We start from the raw sequence: 21854 nt of genomic DNA on the forward strand, positions 1-21854 counted from the left end.
TGGCAGTCTCCTGTGGACCATGGCCCCTGCCCAGGGTTGGAGTCTGGGGGAGCAGAAGACAATTTTAACCAAAGAGGGAGGCTAGGTGGTTGCAGAGCCAGAACCAGGAGTTGGCCCCATGGAGGTCTCTCTACTGGGGGAGAGTGGGGGCTCTTCTTCCAAATCTAGAGATGGATCTCAGTCCCCCAGGTGACAGGAAATGGAGAAAACATGTCTTTGGAGACTCTGAGACAAAAGAACATTATTGGGGTGGATTGAGTAGGAAACATCTCCCAGCAGGACAGAGGCCCTTCTAGCCAAGTCCTCCCCAGCCTATTCCTTAGCAGAAGAGGACTCTGCCCTGAAGACTGAGTGAGATGAGTCACAGGCGTGTGTAGAGGGGGGCCAGGTAGCACGTGTCCCAAGCAGAACCAGCCCAGCAGCTCTATCGAGCAGGCCCTGCACTGACGCACACTTGGGCACCCTTCCGGATCCGTGCATACCCACCCGCATCCTGCCAGCCATGAAGGGAGACAAATCTGAACTGGCCCAGATTCCACAGCAAAACTCTGCTTCTGCTGGCCCTGGCCAAAAAAAGTAAGTTCCTTAGCAATCCTCCAGAATAGGGTTGCCAAGCACCTTCTCTCCCTCCCCAGATCCCTTATTTGATTCTGAAGCAAAGACTCTAAACCTGCTCTGGAGTCCATGTTTGCACAAAGGGTAAGGGTGGGACTGGGGGCAGAGGGCTGGAAAGAATTGTGCTTGGTTTTTACCCACTACTCCCACCCAGATTAGGAGGGTCTGATTGTTTATTATCTCAGACTCAGCTGGCCCCGGGTGTTGGTGGAGGGGGCAGACTTGAAAGTCCTGGCAGAGGCCCTCTGGACCTCACAACATTAGATTTTATTCTTTTTTTTTTTTTTTTAAGATTTTATTTATTTATCTCAGAGAGACAGCAGGTGCATGAACAGGCCGAGGGGCAAATGGAGAAGGAGAAGCTGACTCCCTGATGAGCAGGGAGCCTGATTCGGGGCATTGTGGGCCTCCATCCCAGGATCCTGGGGTCATGACCTGAGCCAAAGGCAAACGCTTAACCCACTTAACCTGACCGACTGAGCCACCCAGGCACCGCTAGCATTTGATTCTTTTCAACATTATTGGTGGTCTACACCTTCCCCCTGTTCCCCTGGATAGGGGGAGTGGATGTCTAGCAGTCCACACTCCCACCAGGCACAAACCTCAACTTCTACTACAGCCTCTCTCATGGGAACAGCCACCATTCCCAGAGCTGGGCAACTCACAGCTTAGTCACAGGGCCGGGCTGGCTCAATCCAGCCAGGCCTCCCTAGCACCAGCGGCTGCAGCCACTGAGCTACAGTCAGCAGGATTGAGCACACAGAGATGGCTGAAAGCCAGGAAGAAATTACTTTCCATTCTCACAGGATCCCCCAAGGTGGAAAAAAAAACAGATCAGCCCGAGTGCTGAGAAGTGGGGGAGGATGAGAACAGAATGGTTCCTTGAGGACTTACCTCTACAAACCTAGGAAGTGTCCCCAAGGACCAGCTGGTATGAGGGGCAAGCAAGAGCCAGGAGATGAGAGGAAGGGAGGAAAGCAGGAGAAATGAGTGACACACACACACACACACAAAAAAAAAAAAAAACCTGCAGAAATCAGGTAACAGCAGGGGCGGAGGGCAGTTTCAACACCATCTATAATCTCCACCAGTCATCCCATAAAGAATGTTTCCTTTGCAAACTTGGCTTCAAGATAAGCACCCCCCTCCCCATTCCTGCCACCTATATAGAAATCTGGGACTACTCCTGTGGTTAGGTAAGAAGATGCCAGACCAAGGTCAGAGCTACAGTATCATCAGTCTTTAATAACTTATAGGCAAATGCTAAAAAATAGTTAATAATACAGAGGACACACACGGTTTATAAAAACGGTTGTGGATCTACAAATGTGGGGAGGGGTTCTTGGCACTTTCACAGAGACACAAAAATAAAGACTATTGTGACTAGCGTCCCTAGAAAAGCAGCCTGGGGAGACACCCCAGTTGGGGGAGTGGACGCAGGGTGGGGGATAGTCCTCATTCATCCCAAATGCATTCTCCAAACAACCTTCTTTTGCCCCCAAACACATTTAATCAATAAACCAGAGAAGAAAAAGAAGAAACAGGGTCGAGGTAGAGTCACAGCTTACATTTAAGCCTCCCCAGTCCTGCAGCCCCCATTTCTCCAGAGGTGAGGATGAGAGAGAAGACACCCCATCTCCCCCACCCCTCCCCAATGCTGCACCAGAACAGGACTCCCAGAGTGCTCCTTGGTCCTTCATTGAGGTGGGCAGGTCCTGCACCCCAGAGCTGAATGAGGGGCCACAGGCTCCGCCTGGCTGTCCAAGTGTGCAGACCCCTACTGGTGAGGAGGGGACAGCCTCGGGTCACCGTCTCTTCTTGCCCACCCGGGCTGCCTTCTTCCTCTTGAGGATCATCTCATACAGGCGCTCCAGGCCCGGCTGCAAGCCCAGCCCATCCACAGCGCTGCAGCCCTGCACGTGGGTGAGGGTGGCTGCTGCAAGCTCCCGGACTGCAAGCCTCTTCTCAACCTCTGCTGCGCTCAGTGCCCCAGGCTGATCCTGCTTGTTGGCCAGCACCAGCACAGGCACACCCTGGTTGTCCGAAGCCCGACTGATTCGGTGTAGCTCCACCTTGGCCTCCTCCAGGCGCTCAGCCTCGGCAGCATCCACCACAAACACCAGCCCGTCTGTCCGCCGTGTGTAGGAGCGCCATAGTGGTCGCAGCTTCTCTTGCCCCCCGACATCCCACACCTGGAAGGTGATGCCACGGGACCCTCCCAGGGGCACCCGGATCTTCTCTGTGTTGAAGCCTTTGGTGGGGACGCTCTGGACAAACTCCTTGAACTTGAGGCGGTAAAGGAGCGAGGTCTTTCCCGCAGAGTCCAGCCCAATGACCACAACATGCAGGGCCTGGAAGTGGGGCAAGAAAGAGGAGGCAGTGGGCGCCATCTCAGTCAAGTGGTTCCCCATGATGAGCCCCAGCTAAGGTGCAGGTCTTGAGGCACTCAGCAGAGGCAGGGAGGTAGCCTTGAACTGCAGGCTCTGGAGACCACAGCTGGGTGATCTGAACAGAGAAAGGTCATGGGAGAAAAAAAGGAGACGTTTAATAATAAACATGAAATGTGCAACTTCTAGATCCTTTCCTAAATCAGTCGTCCATCCTTCCAAACCAAAATTCTGGGTTTTGTTTTGTTTTGTTTTGTTTTAAACAGCTCCAAGTGTTTTTTAAACCACACCAACAGCTTCCAGGAGGAACAAGACCTAGAGAGAGACCCCCCGGGTCCCGGACAGGTTGGGAGGTGAGGCCTCTATCTGCAGATGGTCGGCTTCCCGCGCCTCTTCTCCGAGCTCGTGGCGTGGTAGCAGATGCAGAGACCCTTATGCCCCACGCAAGAATCCGTGGCGGGGGCAGACTGGGCAGTGCCCCCAAATTAGAGATAGGGTATGGGCGCTGAGACCTAAGAGAGCGTAAGGCCCGCTCCCTCCCACGCTCCGCACCCCCAGGCGACTGGCACGCCCCTCCTTAACACCCCCTTCCACCGTCCCCCCTTCCACCATCCCGTGACACTTCGCCCTACCGGGATCGCGGACGCCAGCTCCCCGGGTCCCGCACGGGGCCACCTCAGCACCGCCTGTACAGCCCCTTTACCTTCCGGCAGCCGCACTCTCCCCGCGTCCCCCCGAACCAGCCACTCGAGCCTCCGCTTGAAACTCCACGCCCGCCGCCGGCGCGTCCCCGCCGCCGCCACTGCTGCCACTGCGGAGCGGTCCCGGGGACTCGGCTTTAAAAAGCCGTGCGTGACGTCACGCAACGCGAGCCAATCAGATTCCCGAGGCGGCGAGGAGGGGCGGGGAGGGGCGGGGCCTGGAGATACGTGCCCGGACACCCGGACAACCCCATGGATGGACCTCTGCTCAATTGGTGACCGTTTTATTTGACCTTTTCTACCACATTTGGAGGTAAACTCGGGATGGAAAGTGGGAGGGACAGACGTGGCAGCGTTTTCCTTGGAAGGAGAGGTGAAGAGCTTCATACTCTACACCGCGGCATCCTCCTCCCTCCCCGCTAGAGATAGCCCCCCCCCCCCCCCACCGCCTCCGCCAGGGTCTACTGGACAGATGCTGACAAATCTTACTCCTTTATCTTTCCTGAGTCAGTGTTCAAACCTGTGTAAAACCTGGAACCTCATGAAACACCCTAAGCCTGAGCCCATTGCTCCTCACAGCAGCCTGTGAGCTAGGGACTGGTGCTGTCTGTATTCTACAGGGAAGGAGAGCTCTGAAGGGTTCAAATGACTTGCCTAAGGTCACCTAGCCAGAAAGTGGGTGAGCAAAGCAAGGATCTGTCTGAATCTGGTGTCTGTCCTCTCTCATGGGCCGGGGCGGGGGGGGGGGGCGGTGCTAGGTACAGGGCCAGGGGCCACAGGGCTAGGCATTCTCAGCAGAAATCCCACAATGAAAAAAAAAAGAAAGAAAGAAATCCCTCAATGGCCGGTTAGAGGGCTGGCCAGAAGCAGACACCCCAAGGGCCTCCCTTGTTCAGATAGATAAAAAGATAGTTGTTCACTCCACAGGACTTTGTCCTCATTCATACTGTGTGCTCTGCCAGAGAGACTCTGGGGATATAGAAAATGTGTAGGCCACAGGGCCTGGCCTCAGAATGCTTAAACTCTAGTGAAAAAAAAAAAAAAAAAACAAGACTGGGTTGCCAGTGTGGCTCAGATGGTTAAACATCTGCCTTCAGCTGAGGTCATGATCTCAGAGTCCTGGGATTGAACCCCACATCAGATTCCTAGCTCAGTGGAGAGTCTGCTTCTCCTCCCTCTTCATCTCTCCATGCTCATTCATTCACTCACTCTCTCTCTCTCTCCCCCTCCATATCCCTTTGTCTCAAGTGAATACATAAAATCTTAGAAAAGGAAAAAACAAGACTGATCACTAACAGGGAACACCAGGCCTTTGTAAATCTGAGATAAGTCCTTGTAGGTCTTCAGAAGAGGGGAAAAGAGAGTGAACTGGAAGGTTCTGGAAAAGTTTCTGTAAGTTAATGAGTCCTGTATAGGATTGATTGGGAGAGGGACAGGACTGAGTGGCATCTCCCCAGCCATTGCAGCCTGATACAGTCTAGATAGCCCTGAAGAGGAGGAGATGTCACAAAGGGACAGTGTTTACCTGCAGGATATCAGTGATTACCTGCAGAGAGGTAAGTAAAATTGAAGGAGGGGAGGAAGATAAAGGAGAATAAGATCATAACTCTCATATTTCCATTTTTATAAGGATGTTGGATTCTTACATTTATTGTGTAATTCAGTATTAGCCTTTCTTAAAGGTTATATTTGAGGGGGATCAGAAAAAAGAGTAGGAAAGTCACTGCTAGGCAGAAGGGCCTAACCCTTTCCTGCCCAGCTCCTGCCCTCTCATCTGTTTAGCACCAGCCTGCCTTGCCACCTCCTTCTTCCCCTCCCTCCTACAAAACCAGCCACCTGGTTTCCCCAGTAATGCAGGGAGCCCCCCTGAATCCCTGAAGACATCAAGACCTTAGGAAATTAGTGTTACACTCCATGTTGGGGGTGGCAGATTGCCAGAGGATCTAAGACATAGAGGAGGCCTGTGTTAGGAGAGGGGAAGACAGAGCAGGCCACAAAGTTGGAAACCACTACTGCACTGCCTTGTTGAGGGGCCACTGCATGCTAGGCCCTGGCCTGAGGACTCTACATACTTTTGATTTTTTTTTTCATTTTGATTTTTTCTTTCATTTTAATTTTTTTTAAGTATGCTGCATGCCCAAGTGGGGCCTGAACTCACAACCCCGAGATCAAGACCCGCATGTTCCACCACCTGAGCCAGCCAAGCCATACTTTTCCTCTTTAATATGTAATTCAACCCCAGAAGTAAGTATGGTTATTCCAAAAAGAAGAAACAGAAGCACTGAAAGGTTAGGTAATTTGTCCAAAGTCATACTGCTAGAAATTGGCCAAACTTGACTTTGAGCAAATCTTACAGTGGCTATGAAACTGAAAACATACAGAAATGAAAAATACAGACTCTCTCAAGTTTTCTTCTGCACCTTTGAAACTTCTTGAACAGGGATCCCTGGGTGGCGCAGCGGTTTGGCGCCTGCCTTTGGCCCAGGGCGCGATCCTGGAGACCAGGGATCGAATCCCACGTCGGGCTCCCGGTACATGGAGCCTGCTTCTCCCTCTGCCTGTGTCTCTGCCCCTCTCTCTCTCTCTCTCTCTCTCTCTCTCTCTGTGACTATCATAAATAATAATAATAAAAAAAAAAAACTTCTTGAACATTTCTCCTTTATCTCCTGGGCCTCACAACCAAGAGGGAAATTGTTACTTGATTAGCCAGATAAAAGTGATAAAACTGCTGATCCCACCCCACCCTTCATCTTTCTGGTTTGCCAGAGGTGTTGATGAACAAATGGAGAGGAGGTGGTGGGGCAGGGAGAGGTGAAGGAAGGGGCCCAGCTTGTCAGGGCAGCACTAGGCTACGTACTTAACCGCAGTTTGTCCCCTTTAAATGGGAACTCCAGATCCCCACACACACACCCTGTCCCCAGGGAGCCTTCCTCCATTACGGACCATATTCCTTCCTGGCAGCCTCACCTCTGCAGCCCTTTCTCTCCACAGGATTGCCTGTGTTGAGGGATTCACTGCAGAGAACATTTGAGCATTTGTACATTGAACAATCCTATGGGGAGTACCTGCTAGGTTCTGAAGCATACAGCCAGGAGTGAGGTGATTAAGGATCTGCCCTCCTGGGGTGTACATGCTAGTGGGGAGAGACAGGCAATAAATGAAGATCGGGGGCACCTGGGTGGTTCAGTGGTTGAGCATCTGCCTTTGGTTCAGGTTGTGATCCCAGGGTCCTCGGATCAAGTCCCACATCAGGCTCCCTACAGGGAGCCTGCTTCTCCCTCTGCCTAAGTCTCTGCCTCTCTGTCTCTCTCTCTCTCTCTCTCTCATGAATGAATAAATAAAATCTTTAAAAAAATAAGTAAATAAAGAAGATCATTTCAGATGCCATCAAGGGAAATAACACAGGGAGATGTGCTGGAGAGAAACTCAAAAAAGGACCTACTTCAGACAGGGGGGAGCAGGATACTCAGGAAGGCCTCTCCAATAGGTGACATTAGAGCCAACGTTGAAATGACAGAGTTGGATAAGCATTCAAAACAGAATGACAGACTAGCTGGGACCTACCCACTTCCTTCTATGGGCTCCTCCACCCGTATGAGATTCAAGCTTCTATGTCATCGTTCTTCCTCAGAGCTGTCTCTTACCAGACTAAGCCCTGAGCCCAGAAGCTGGTTCCTGTCATCTATAGCATCTATAGCTCCAAGGTGCCCAGCGCTGTGCGGGGTACACAAGAGGCAGGTAGAAAATCTTGCATGAATTCATGGAGGTATGACCAAATGATTAAATGTATTGAGGGGTATCCCTGAGTGTGGGAACCAAACGAACATCAACCCTTAGCCTGGAAATTTCCTGGTCGGGGCTTCCTGAGCCCTTGGAGGTTCTGTTTGATACTGGGTTAGCCAGGAATGCCTATAAAACCCTGCATTTCTGGGCAAAGTCTGGTTAGTATTGAACTCTCAGATCTTTATTGAGGATGAGGGACTTCTTAGAGGAAGAAATACAGAGGCCAGGAGTGGGGATGACCCTAAAGAGAGAGGCCGCCCTCAAGGCCTGGTATGCTGAAACCCTGGGCTGAGAGTCATGGCGAATCCTGTCCCCCTCACCAGTAGATGGCTTGGAAAAGTCACACACACACACACACACACACACCTCCAGGGCTGAAGTGATTCCAGGTCCCTTCCCCCACCAACAGTCCATACTCAGGAATAGCTGAGGATAGGGAATGAAGTAACTCACCCAGGAAGTAGCTGAGGACATCCTTGTCTCCACACTACCCTTACCCAGTATCTGTCTCAGTGCACAATGCACAGATGCCCTCTGCAAAGGAAGGGAGCAGAAGAGTCTGCAGGAGGGAAGCCAAAGAACCAGCTGGCAGCGCAGGAATCACAAAGACCCATTTTCCTTAAGTAAACTCTCCACCCAGTGTAGGACTGGGACTCATGACCCGAGATCAAGAGTCACATGCTCTACAACTGAGTCGGCCAGGTGTCCCACAAAAACCCACTTCTCTCTTTTTTTTTAATTTTTTTAAGATTTTATTTTATTTTTTTAATTTTTTTTTTTTTTTTTTTTTTTTTTTTTTTTTTTTTATGATAGGCACACAGTGAGAGAGAGAGAGGCAGAGACACAGGCAGAGGGAGAAGCAGGCTCCATGCACCGGGAGCCCGACGTGGGATTCGATCCCGGGTCTCCAGGATCGCGCCCTGGGCCAAAGGCAGGAGCTAAACCGCTGCGCCACCCAGGGATCCCTATTTTATTTTTTTTTTAAGATTTTATTTACTTATTCATGAGAGATACAGAGAGGCAGAGAGAGGCAGAGAGAGAATCAGGCTCCATGTAGGAGCCCGATGTGGGACTCCATCCCGGGACTCCAGGATCATGCCCTGGGCCAAAGGCAGACACTCAACAGCTGAGCCACTCAGGTGTCCTGTTATTTTCCTTTTTTTTTTTTTTTTTTTTTTTTTTTTTAATTTGAGAACCAGTGAGTGAACAAGGGGAGGGGCAGAGGGAGAGGGAGAGAGAGAATCCTCAAGCAGACTCCCCGCAGAACGCATATCTGGACTCGTGGCTCAATCCCACAGCCCTGAGACCATGACCAGGAGACTATGACCTGAGCTAAAACCAAAAGTTGGCCACTCAACCAACTGAGCCACCCAGGCACTGCTACCAAGACACATTTTTCAAATCCCAGCTTTATTTCCTCAAGAACAAAATGGAGAAAACACAACCCACCTTTTAGAATGAGTGTGAAAAAACAAAACGTGTGTAAGGGCCCCATAGGCACCCTTTTCCCTTCCAAGTTGCCAGATCCAACCCTCCCAGAAACTGGGTCCCAGGGCCCCAGTCTTAGAGCTAGCAAGGAGCAGATGCTGCCCCCTGGTGGATAAATTAGTCACCATCTGATCCCGGAAAAAAAGTGGAGGAGTAGAGGTTAAGTGGTGAGGGTTCCATCGCCTCCTTTTGGAGTCTTCCTATCAGCCTGGGCCTTTCCTACAGTTTGAGGTGGGACTGAAAAATCTACCCTCTTCAAATTTTTCTGTGGAGGTGAGGTCAAATTTAAACGAACATTATAAAAAAATAAAAATAAACGAACATTATTTGAGGGGCACCTGGGTGGCCTAGTCCATCAAGGTCTGACTCTTGATCTCAGCTCAGGGCTAGACCTCAGGGTCGTGAGTTCAAGCCCTCAGTGGGGCTCCATGCCTAAAAACAAACAAATAAAAACAACAAAAACGCCTTATTTGAGCAGAATATCTGATTTTTTTTTTTTAAGATTTTATTTATTTATTCATGAGAGACACACAGAGAGAAGGAGAGAGAGAGAGGCAGAGACACAGAGGGAGAAGCAGGCCCCATGCAGGGAGCCCGACGTGGGACTCGATCCCAGGTCTCCAGAATCAGGCCCTGGGCCAAAGGCGGCGCTAAATTGCTGAGCCACTGCTGCCCCAGAAAAATCTGATTTCAATGACATTTCCCATAGTGTTACTGAGGGCCTAATGACAAGTGCCGAGAAGGCTGAGGCAGGAGGAAGCTCCAGGGCAGGGAAGGTTATGAAGAGCCAAGTCCGAGCCATGTTTCCATGTCTGGGAGGATGGATGTCCAGCATCCATTTGCACCAGAGCCTAGCATGCAGGGGAGGACTCGGTTGGAGGAGATTTGTGTGGTCGGCAAGAAAGAGCAACGAGGGTGATGATGCCCTGCAAGAGCAGGAGGGTGATGATGCCTTGGAAGCAAGGAACAACTAAACTGAGACAGGCAGAGAGGGAGAAAGCCAAGTTCATGCTCCGGGGGGAACAGGGTGACAGCCCAGGTATCCAAGGTGGCTGGGCTTTCCTTGAAGCATTCACAACAGGAGCCAGTCCCCAGTGATCTCATCCATTTGATTCAGCCTCTGTCCTCTGACGGGAGGCTTCTCTGCCAAGCCCTCCATGTTGTCTTGCATACACTGAGAGGTTGGGTGGCTCCAAATAGTGGTTCTCATATTTGAGAGTATACCAGAATCACCTAGAGGACTTACTAAAACATAGATTGCTGAGTCCCACTTCCAGAATTTCTGACTCTGTCGGTCTCAGGCTCACAGGCCCCAAAATGTACATTTATAGCAATTTCTCAGATAATACTGATGGTGCTGGTCTGGGGGCCACATTAGGAGGAACACTAGCTTGAAGGATGAGTTCCAATCCTGACTTAAACATTTCCAGTGAGCCCTTGGGCAAATTATTTACCTTCCTAGCCTCAACTTCTTCATCTGTAAAATGGGATAATGCTTCACTCACATGGTTGTCATGAGAATTTAAATAAGGTTAAATGTGTGAAGGACTCCACAAAGGACTTGGCTTATAAAAAGTCCTCTTGGGCAGCCCCGGTGGCGCAGCGGTTTAGCGCTGCCTGCAGCCCGGGGTGTGATCCTGGAGATCCGGGATTGAGTCCCACGTCGTGCTTCCTGCATGGAGCCTGCTTCTCCCTCTGCCTGTGTCTCTGCCTCTCTCTCGCTCTCTCTGAATAAATAAATAAATAAATCTTTAAAAAAAAAAAAAGTCCTCTTTACCCAGGGTGGCCCAGCAGTTGAGCATCTGCCTTTGGCTCAGAGCATGATCCCCGGGACTGGGATAGAGTCCCACATCGGACTCCTTGTGGGGAGCCTGCTTCTCTCTCTGCCTATGTCTCTGCCTCTCATGAATGAATAAAATCTTAAAAAAAAAAAAAAGGAAAGAAAAGTCCTCTGTACCTGGTAGATATGATAATATTAAATTATTTATCTCAACCATAACACCAAAAAATAAAATTTGACCCAGGAAGCTAGTTTGTTTGTTTATACTGAGGTGAAGGCAGGCGCTCAACTACTGTGCCACCCAGGCATCCCAGGAAGCCACTTTAATATGGAATATCTTTCTCAGATAGGGCACAAAGTGATTCTTGCCTGCCATTTCTTTTCCAATGTATATGACTTAAAGCCTTGCTTTTAGTATTTCATGTGCATATGAACCTCCTTGGACCCTATTAAAATGCAGATTATGGTTCAGTAGGTGTTGTAGACTAAACTGTGCCCCACTTCCCCAGTTTATATACAATATAATATACAATATTTTATTCAAATATATATTCAACATGTATATATTGATGCCCTACCCCCCCCCCCCATGTGGTGGTATTTGTAAGTGAGGCCTTTTGGAAGGTAATTAGATTAGATGAGGCCATGAAAGTGGGGCCCTCATAATGGGATTCGTTCCCTTATTTTTTTTTAAGATTTTATTTATTTATTTGTTTGTTTGTTTTATTTAAGAGACGCAGAGAGAGAGAGAGGCAGAGACACAGGCAGAGGGAGAAGCAGGCTCCATGCAGGGAGCCCGATGTGGGACTCAATCCCGGGACTCCAGGATCAGGCCCTGGAGCCGGAGGCAGACACTCAACCACTGAGTCCCCCGGGCAGCCTAAATTAGGTGTTTTTAGACCAGGGGTCAGCAGACTACAGCCAGCCAACAGGTTCGGCCCCTCTGTTCTATACTGCAAGTCAAGAACGAATTTTACATTTTCAAGCATTGTAGAAGAAATAGCTCACAGAGAATTTTCAGGCCGTGAAGCCTAAACTATTTACTCTCTGGCCCTCTAGAGAGAGCCTGCCTCCTCCTTTTCATACCCTTAAGTATGAAATCAAAACGTTTTACCTTGGCTCAGAAGGTAAAAAGAAGCAGGGTTAAGGAGCAGCTGTACCACGTGTCTGCACTCCTACATTCACACCATTGCTTCTAAGCCTGAAAAGGGTTCTAGGGAAGCCAACTACTTAAACCGGATGAGAGAGGAGATCCTGTCCGTTGGTCCCTCAAGCCATCAGGTCACGGAAAAGCAAAACTCCTCCTGGGTTTACCTAGAAGGAAAAAAAGGAGATCAAAAGTCCCACAACTGGCTGCCGGCCAAAGTACCTCAAGATCTTAGAGACTGGGGACGCTTGAGTAGCTCAGCAGTTAGCACGAAGACTGGTTCTCCTATCTGGCCTACACGGCTCTCGCGAAAAAACCAAAACATCGCTCTACAACTACCCACAAGTAACTAAGGTCTATCTTTAGTCACCAAGTATTTCCCCCGAGGGGGTGCACCGTTCCTGGAGGTACTGCAATACCAGGTCGATGCGCGGAGTGGACGGAGCAAGCTCCTATTCCATCTCCCTGCTCCAAAAATCCATTTAATATATTGTCCTCGGATAGAGGACGTATCAGATATTAAACTGATAAGAACAGATACTACACTTGATCTTAGCCAAAAGGCCGAGAAGCGATGCCGCCACGCACGCCCCCGCGCACGCCCTCCCGACCACGTCCACCTTTCACTCACGGTGACTCGGCTCCCGCTCCGGCCACGTCTCGCTCCCCCGCTTCTCCCACCGTGGCACGGGCGGCACTAGCCGCTAGGCTCTCGTGCGGCTTTGTAAAGTCTCTTCCTTTTAAAAGACAAACGATGCGTCCGTCGTCGCGTCGTCGCCGGCCCCGCAAGGCCCTTCCTAATTTGAATGGCCCGCCCCTCCGCGCGCGGAGCCCTAGAGGCGCGGCGGGCGGCGGAACCTGGCTGCAGGCCAGGCGCCCTCGGCCTCTCGCTGTGGCCCGCCTAGGGGGGCGCCCGGGAACCGGGCGTGGGGCTGGCGCCGGGGACTGGCGCTGAGTCGTCCCAGGGCCCAGGAGGCTCCTCACGTCGTCACTGCGGGACCCTCCAGGCTGGCTTGGGGGCCAGGGCTTGGGGAGCCCAGAAGCGCCTGGCTGGCTGGCGTCACCTGCCAAGGGCTCCAGACACCAGTTGGGACCCGAGACCGGGCCCGGAACGGGTGGCCTCCCTCCCCCATCAGGAGGGCTCCCTGGGCATCTACCTAACCCCCTGGGCCTCCGTTTCCCCAGGGCAGAAGTGGCCACCTTCCTACGTTCCTTCCTTCGTGGGACTGAGGGAAGGCCGAGGTAGCTCGTGACCTGACCTTGGGGTTTGAGTGGTCCCGGATGTGGGTCCTAGGTGCCACGAGGTACCAGTGGAGACGTCGTGCCTGCGACACCGAAACGAGTGAGCCGCGTGCGCTATACCGTAGCCAAGGCTTCTGGTCTGGGCCAGACTTGCGCTCAGTGCTCTCTTCGCGTCCAACTTGCAGAGTTTACCTACGGAAGAAGCGGTGGAGGCAGAGAGGTTAGGCAACTGGCCCGAGACCACACAGCTTGGCGAGTGCAAGGGGCAGGCTAGGCCGAGGAAGCCGGGGGCGCCGACAACCCAGGAATGCTGCTTCTGAGTCAGGCCCTCGAGGAGACTGAGCATTGCCGATGCTGACACACGGGTCCTCTGGGGTCCTCTGCCCGCTGCCTCCGCTGACGGGACGCGGGCGGTGGGGGGCGGTGGGGGGCGGGGGCGCCCCGGAGCGTGGAGCTGGCGAGCGTGGGCGCTAAGCCCTAAGGACCTGTGGGACCTAGCGAGTAACCTGGCCTCCTCCGTCAATCCTCCGCCTTCCATCTGAGATCTCTAAACCGGGAGATGATGAGATGACAAGTTATCAGACATGATTATTAGGAATAACGAGATATGCTTCTTTCTTTTTTAAAGAATTTATTTATTTATGAGAGATTGAGGGAGAGAGAGAGAGAGAGGCAGAGACATAGGCAGAGGGAGAAGAGGGCTCCCTACTGGGAGCCTGATGGGGGACTCCATTCCAAGACTCCAGGATCACACCCTGAGCCAAAGGCTGACGCTCAACCGCTGAGCCACCCAGGCATCCCAAGGGATTCATTCTCTTAGAAGAGGCACCAGAGAGCTTGTTCCCTCTCTACCATATGGAGAAGGTGGCCATGTGTGAGCCAAGAGGGACCTCAGCAGAGCCCTGTCATGCTGGCACCGTCAACTGGAACTTCTAGCGTCCTTAACTAAGAAATTTCTGTTATTTAAGCTGCCAGTCTATGCTGTTTTGTTATGGCAGCCAGAGCAAACTAAGAAAGTAGGTTTGATGTGGTGTCTGACATTCTGTATTTCTAACCGGTTCCCAGGTGTTACAGATGCTGTTGTTCACAGGCCATACTTTCAACAGCAAGGTTCTAGAACAGATTAATAGTAAGTTACCCCAAATGCTGTGTATTTTCCCTATCGATGAGCACTTTATTTTTTTTTAAGATTTTATTTATTTATTTATTTATTCATGAGACAGAGAGGCAGAGACACAAGCAGAGGGAGAAGCAGGCTCCATGCGGGGAGCCTGATTTGGAACTTGATCCTGGGACTCCAGGATCATGCCCTGGGCTGAAGGCAGGCGCTAAACCACTGAGCCACACCCAGGGATCCCCTCAATGAGCACTTTAAATGTTCTCCTGCTAATCTACAAAGACATCTATTATAATCCCAAGCTTCTAGTAGGTCTAGACATTTTTAATCCCAAAACTTTAATGAGTCTATCCTCAGCAATCATTGTTAAAGGAATGAATGAGTTAAGAGTGTTGTCTGACAGCTGGCCACCTTGCCTACTGGTAAGGCCTTTGGACTTGGAAGACATTTGGAAATATCCAGGGTGAGTGAGGGAGCTTCCAGAGGAGTGAGGGAGCTGGGTTCATAGCAACCCCCTTTCAGCAAAACCAATTTAGTGAGTATTTAAAAACTAATTTAGTGAGTATTAGATGGTCTGATATACACATCTAAACAGAGAGCATGGGAATAGAAGGCCCGGAGAGTCATCTCAGGTGCAAGCTAAGCACATTATATATTGTTTTGGGTGACTCTCATTCATTCATTCAACAAATATTTATCAAGTGTGGAATATGTGCTGAACACTGAGGTGCTGGGAAATAGAACAGCAACAAAACCTCTACCAAGGTGAGAAGCAAATAAACCAAAAGTATGTGTATATTGGTGAATATATCTTTTTTTATTCATGAGAGACACACACACACACAGAGAGAGGCAAAGACATAGGCAAAAGCAGAGGGAGAAGCAGGCTACCTTCAAGGAGCCCAATGTGGGACTCAATCCTTGAACTCCAGGATCACACCCTGAGCCTAAAGCAGAGCCCAACCACTGAGCCATCCAGGCATCTCATTTGTGAATATATCTAAATAAATTCTTAAAATATTTTAATCTTGATTACTGGAGAGTTTTGGGGAGGACATTCTCTTAAATCTGGCCCTCCCCTTTGGCCTCACTATAGTCCTGGCCCTGTGTGATTATAATAACATCCACCTTGTAGAGCTGTTGAGTGAATTAAGTCAGGTAGTACAATAGAACACTGAGTCCAGGGGAAAGGCCCAGGCAACGCCTAGAACATACTTTTCATCTTGCAGGGTGAAGGTACTGACTGGGTTTCAGTCTTACATCCATGATACCTTCTAGTTTTTCTGATATCAAATGAAATAAATATTAACCCCTCAAGTAAACTGAAGTTTTCTCTGAAGAAGGATATGAAAGGTAAATGCTGGCTGAGAATCAGCAATCTTTGCCACAGGGAAACGTCAGGGGAGAGGATTTAGGAATTGACTGGCCTTAATACCCAGAGCATCATGTGACAGTCATCTCTCCTCTGTGGTGTGCCACCATCCTGACCAGATCTTCCACGCTTATAACCCCTGGATTTGACCAGTAGCCTCCTAATTGTTTCTCTGATTGTCTGATCTGGGAGTTGCTTCTTCACTCAACCAACATTTACACCACCTACTATATGCCAAGCACTGAGCTAGTGATGGGATACAGAGATACTGATGAGGTCACCATCCTCAATGATCTCAGATTTCAAGTGGGAGCGATCAAAGATTGCCCAAAAAGGTGGTGAGTGGTGTACCTGAAATGAATTCGCAGGTGGGATGAAATGCATATGAGGGCTACTAATCAGACTGGAGGCAGGGTGTAAAAGGATCTTTAAGGAAGGCTTCCAAAAAAAAAAAAAAAAAAAAGGAAGGCTTCCAGGAGTAGGTGACACACAAGCAGAATCCAGAGTAAGACGCGAAGGGAAACGATGTCCCCGGAGCAGGAAGCTTTACGTACAAAGCCCAAGATAGAATTCATTCTCAGAAGCGGGGATAGACGCAGGTACTGGAGTCGGAGAAAATCCCAGCAGCGGGGCATCCTGGCCTCCCAATCAACGGACCCGCCTCCCGCCTCACTTTCTGTGGTCCGCCTTCCCTCTTGCAGGGAGGCGACCCTCCCCGCTCCGGGGAGCGACCCTCTCTGCTCAGGGAAGCCCTTCCTCCAGGCCTTTCGCTCCCCTGGCTCAGAATGAGACCCTCAACTGGCAGATACGAAGCTCGTCTTTCCGCCGACGTAGAGCCAACTTAATACGATACACTCTAAGCGCTTCTAACGGATATATCTTCCAACTTAGTCTTCAGGAAGACTCCGCCAACAGCGCCCTTCCACAGACCCTATTGCCGTCACCCTCAACCCTCTTTGGTCCTGGCTTTTCTCTACGTCTGTACAAAACTGAAGGCCGACCCCCCTTTCCTCCCATCCCGGATTCCATTCTCCCCACACCGAGCAATTGCCGGAAACGGACTGCCGGGTGTGAGCAGGCCACCCGGCGCGCTAAAGGGTGGGGCATTCAAATTACAAGTGACGTAACAGACCGATGCAGACGCAGCAACGACAGACGCAACACTTGTCTTTTAAAAGGAAGAGACTTTACAAAGCCGCACGAGAGCCTAGCGGCTAGTGCCGCCCGTGCCAGGGTGGGAGAAGCGGGGGAGCGAGACGTGGCCGGAGCGGGAGCCGAGTCACCGTGAGTGTAAGGTGGACGTGTTCGGGAGGGCGTGCGCGGGGGCGTGCGTGGCGGCATCGCTTCTCGGCCTTTTGGCTAAGATCAAGTGTAGTATCTGTTCTTATCAGTTTAATATCTGATACGTCCTCTATCCGAGGACAATATATTAAATGGATTTTTGGAGCAGGGAGATGGAATAGGAGCTTGCTCCGTCCACTCCGCGCATCGACCTGGTATTGCAGTACCTCCAGGAACGGTGCACCCCCTCGGGGGAAACAGTTGGTGACTAAAGGCAGATCTTAGTTGCTTGTGGGTAGTTGTAGAGCGATGTCTTGCTTTTCTTCGCGAGAGCCGTGTAGGCAAGATAGGAGAACCAGTCTTCGTGCTAACTGCTGAGCTACTCAAGCGTCCCCAGTCTCTGAGATCTTGAGGTACTTTGGCCGGCAGCCAGTTGTGGGACTTGTGATCTCCTTTTTTTCCTTCTAGGTAAACCCAGGAGGAGTTTTGCTTTTCCGTGACCTGATGGCTTGAGGGACCAACGGACAGGATCTCCTCTCTCATCCGGTTTAAGTAGTTGGCTTCCCTAGAACCCTTTTCAGGCTTAGAAGCAATGGTATGAATGTAGGAGTGCAGACACGTGGTACAGCTGCTCCTTAACCCTGCTTCTTTTTACCTTCTGAGCCAAGGTAAAACGTTTTGATTTCATACTTAAGGGTATGAAAAGGAGGAGGCAGGCTCTCTCTAGAGGGCCAGAGAGTAAATAGTTTAGGCTTCACGGCCTGAAAATTCTCTGTGAGCTATTTCTTCTACAATGCTTGAAAATGTAAAATTCGTTCTTGACTTGCAGTATAGAACAGAGGGGCCGAACCTGTTGGCTGGCTGTAGTCTGCTGACCCCTGGTCTAAAAACACCTAATTTAGGCTGCCCGGGGGACTCAGTGGTTGAGTGTCTGCCTCCGGCTCCAGGGCCTGATCCTGGAGTCCCGGGATCGAGTCCTGCATCCGGCCTTCCTCCATGGAGCCTGCTTCTCCCTCTACCTAGGTCTCTGCCTTTCTCTATGTGTGTCTCTCATGAATAAATAAATAAATGTTTAAAAAAGACGTTATGTACTTGACTTTATAAAATATAAATAACTGCAGCCCTTCACCAAGGAAGCCTTTCTAGATTCCACACACACATGCACCCAGAGTCCACCTGCCTTTCACACTGTCTCACCGTGAATCGTGAGTGCTCCATGTATTTATTTATCTGGATTAGATTGGAATGATTTCCTGAAAACTGAAGATAAAGCACAAGTTACTCATCCGACAGTTTCTGAAAATGGAACATGGCAGAGCTGGACTCTCTACTATGTGTCTGGGGGGCAGGTGGCAGCCCCTCCCTAGGGCAAGGCACAGACTGAGCCCACTCTGAAAATTCACAACCGGGAAGCTGCGCTGTGATTCCCTGTTCCAGACTTCCTATGGCTCAGTACATCTCTTGTTGCATCTGCAACTCAGATCCCACCCTCACCCCTCTGACACCCTCGCCCCAGAGGCAGGGCTGCCAACTTCACAGCCACTCCCCGCAAAAGTCAGCAGCCTCATTTGCACCCCCAGAGTGATGCAAACGTCTCGGGGGGGTCCCCCCCAAACAAAGGCCAAGGGTACCAGGGAGAGTCTGTGATAGTGGGAGGATAGCTGTGGATTCTGGACGTAGGACTGGGGTGAGAGCAGGGAGCTCCCCCTCACCACTTGCCCTCCCAGGTGTCTCACTTACTAGGGCCTTGCAGGTGTTTTGTTCCTCCTAAGAATCTGTTAAGATTGGATTGCTCTCCTGCTTGATGGGTCCCCACTGAGCCAAGCTGGGGACCTCACAGACCTGTGCAGACTGTTCACAGAGGTGAGAGGCTCTTGGGCATTCTGTTGCCTCGACTGAGGTGGCGGCGGCATCTGTGACTCTTCCGGGAGCTGTGGTTGGGCTGGTGGTGGCCTGAGTGACATCTGTTCCTGTCGCAACTCCCGTGGGCGCTGGGTTTTTCTCTCAGATTGCAGTTCCTCCTCTTGGAGTTTCTCCAGTTCCTGACAAGAAGCCCCTGGCAAGTGGCATCCTTCTCCCTCCCCACCCAGTCACCCATCTGCCAGAGAGTCTGCAGGGAGCAAGGCAAGCAATCACTGGAGATGCAGAGGTGGCCGAGGGTCTCTGTTCCCTGGAGTTGGAGGCTGGGCTCTCTCCCTTCACCCTCCACGACACCCGAAACTGTTCCTTTGGTGACAGTACCCCCTAGCATAGCCCCAGCCCTGGAAATGGCAGTCTCTGAGCACCTACCTCCTACCTTGGTAGCTGTGCACTGAATACAGTTTGCACTGCTGGAGAATAAAGAATACTTTCGTATTCTTTATTCAAACACTCTGAAATGGGGGTGGAGGGTAGGGGGGCAGGGAGGGGGCACCTGGGTGGGTCAATCAGTTAAGTCTCTGCCTGCCTTCAGCTCAGGTCATGATCTCAGGGTCCTGGGATCAAGCCCTGCATAGGGCTCTCTGCTCTTCAGGGACCATGCTTCTCCCTCTGCCTCTCCCCTCGCTCCTACTCTCTCTCTCTTTTTTTAAATTTTTATTTATTTATAATAGTCACACAGAGAGAGAGAGAGAGAGAGAGAGAGAGAGGCAGAGACACAGGCAGAGGGAGAAGCAGGCTCCATGCACCAGGAGCCCGACGTGGGACTCGATCCCGGGTCTCCAGGATCTCGCCCTGGACCAAAGGCAGGCGCCAAACCGCTGCGCCACCCAGGGATCCCTCTCTCTCTCTCTTTCAAAAAAATAAATAAATAAATCTTTAAAAAAAAAAGCAAATTTGAAACAGCACTGTCCAATAGAAATATAATGCATGCCACAAGTAATTTAAAATCTTCTAGTAAAGATATAAAACAGTAAGAAGAAAACAGGTGAAACTAATTTTAAGATATGTTAGTTAACTCAATAGCTCCAAAGCATGTAATCAATATCAAAGTATTAATGAGATAGTTTATATCCTTTCTTTTTGTACTAAGTCTGCAAAACACAGCATGTATTTTATATTTAACAGCGCATCTTAATTTGGATACCACATTTTGATAAAAAATACTTGCTTTATATTTAGATGTCATAAAATCTATGGTTGAAAAAGATTTACAGGGCACCTGGGTGGCTCAGTGGTTGAGCGTCTGCCTTTGGCTCAGGTCGTGATCCCAAAGTCCTGGGATTGAGTCCCACATCAGACTCCCCTCAGGGAGACTACTTCTCTCTCTCCCTCTGCCTGTGTCTCTGCCTCTCTCTGTTTCTCATGAAAAAAATGAATAAAAAGAAAAGAAAAATATTTATATATCTAAACATACTGTTCTAAACATACTAGAAAGCTTTCCAATACATAAACAGCATCTGTTTTTAAATTTAAATTTACTGGGAAGCCCGGGTGGCTCAGCGGGTTAGTGCCTGCCTTTGGCCCAGTGTGTGATCCTGGAGATCCGAGATCAAGTCCCACATTGGGATCCCTGCATGGGGCCTCCATCTCCCTCTGCCTGTGTCTCTGCCTATCTCTCTTTCTCTCCATCTCTCAATAATAAATAAATAATTTTTTTAAAAATTTAGATTTAAATTTAATTAAATGTTTAAATTTAAATTGATAAATTTAAATAAATGTTTAAATTTAATTAAATGTATATAAAATTTTACATCCAGTTCCTTGGTCTTGCCACATTGCAAGAAGGGCTCAATAGCACACAGGCTGGTGGCCACCCGAGAGAACAGTGCAGCTTTAAAATCTCTCAGGCTCAGGGATCCCTGGGTGCCTAAGCAGTTTAGTGCCTGCCTTCGGCCCAGGGCTTGGTACTGGAGTCCCAGGATCCAGTCCCAGGATCAGGCTCTCTTCATGGAGCCTGCTTCTCCCTCTGTGTCTCTGCCTCTCTCTCTCTCTCTCTCTCTCTCTCTCTCTCTCTCTCTCTCGTCTATCTATTTCTGTGTGTGTGCCTCTCATGAATAAATAAGTAAACCTTAAAAAAAAAAATTCTCTCAGGCTGGACCAGCCAGGAGCCCCCTCTGGGCCTCAGCATAGTACAAAGCAAAGTTGAGTTACCCTAATAAACACACGCCCACACAGACACACACACACACACACACACACACACACAGTCCACCCAAGAAAACATTAAAGGACCTTTCTTCCTACATTCAGCAAAACAATACTGACCAAATCACAGCTTCCTCCTAGGCATCTGTCTTCCCTCCCCACTCCCTTCTGGGAAGCTCTGCAAGGAACCTGATGAACCTGGCCCCTCTCATGCACCTGCTCTTCCTGCTGCTGCTGCTGCTGCTGCTGCTGCTGCTGCAGCTCTTCCTGTTCCTTCTGCTGTTGCTGCTGCTGAGCCATCAGCCACCTCCTCCGGTCCAAAGCCATCTGCCTGCGACGGGCCTCCCAGTGGTAAGCGCTGCCCATGATGGTGGGGGTGACCAAAGGCCTCAGAAGGGGTGGGGGCAGACGGAGCCCAGGATGCTGCCCCCACCTCCTCTGTTTCCTGTCACTCCCTCCCCACTCCCTATAACCAGAACCACCTCACAATGGGAGGAGGAGGCAGCGGTTTTCCTAAGTTGCCTAGGGATTGTCTATAAACTACCTTTCTCTCCAAGCCCTGTGAAGGTAGAAGACACCTTTCCACCCGAGCTTTGAGTTTCCATGCGCCCAGGGACAGCTTCCGAGTCGAGTCGGCTGGGTGATCTCTCTGATTTCTTCCTCCCAGCCTTCCCAGGATTCTACCATCCTCATCCGGCCCTCTGCTGTGCCCTTCCTCCCCACCACCAAAGTTCTCTGGACTTCCCCTTACCTCAGTCCTCCATCTCCTCCTACTGTACTGAGTCAAGAGGACAGAAAATATAAAACCCAACACACCCTCAAGGGGTCTGAGCCCCAAAAAGGCAGGGTGGCTAATGAGCCTGGGGATTTAGAACG

At 50.4% G+C, this 21854-nt stretch overlaps 1 protein-coding gene, 2 long non-coding RNA genes and 2 other non-coding genes across 5 annotated transcripts; 2 read left to right on the top strand and 3 right to left on the bottom strand.

The window, feature by feature from the left end:
- Positions 1-1840: 1840 nt before the first annotated feature.
- On the bottom strand, positions 1841-3817 carry ARL4D (ARF like GTPase 4D). Its single transcript, XM_025986901.2, has 2 exons — positions 3706-3817; positions 1841-3120 (listed from the first exon to the last, which is right to left on the bottom strand). The coding sequence occupies exon 2, from the start codon at positions 3024-3026 to the stop codon at positions 2421-2423; it is 606 nt and encodes a 201-aa protein (XP_025842686.1). The 5' UTR covers positions 3027-3120; positions 3706-3817; the 3' UTR covers positions 1841-2420.
- Positions 3818-11480: 7663 nt separating this feature from the next.
- LOC140595981 (uncharacterized) lies at positions 11481-13458 on the bottom strand. The gene is made up of 3 exons (XR_011998004.1): positions 13161-13458; positions 12533-12638; positions 11481-12068 (listed from the first exon to the last, which is right to left on the bottom strand). It is a non-coding gene; the product is annotated as an uncharacterized lncRNA (long non-coding RNA).
- On the bottom strand, positions 12287-12477 carry LOC140598039 (U2 spliceosomal RNA). The gene has a single exon (XR_012000193.1). It is a non-coding gene; the product is annotated as a U2 spliceosomal RNA (small nuclear RNA).
- Positions 13459-16279: 2821 nt separating the features above from the next.
- On the top strand, positions 16280-18000 carry LOC140597739 (uncharacterized). Its single transcript, XR_011999624.1, has 2 exons — positions 16280-16916; positions 17382-18000. It is a non-coding gene; the product is annotated as an uncharacterized lncRNA (long non-coding RNA).
- Positions 16972-17162, top strand: LOC112910699 (U2 spliceosomal RNA). The gene has a single exon (XR_003233296.1). It is a non-coding gene; the product is annotated as a U2 spliceosomal RNA (small nuclear RNA).
- Positions 18001-21854: the final 3854 nt, after the last annotated feature.

The sequence above is a fragment of the Vulpes vulpes genome, chromosome 2, assembly GCF_048418805.1.
Source record: "Vulpes vulpes isolate BD-2025 chromosome 2, VulVul3, whole genome shotgun sequence".
Classification (NCBI taxonomy): Eukaryota; Metazoa; Chordata; class Mammalia; order Carnivora; family Canidae; genus Vulpes; species Vulpes vulpes.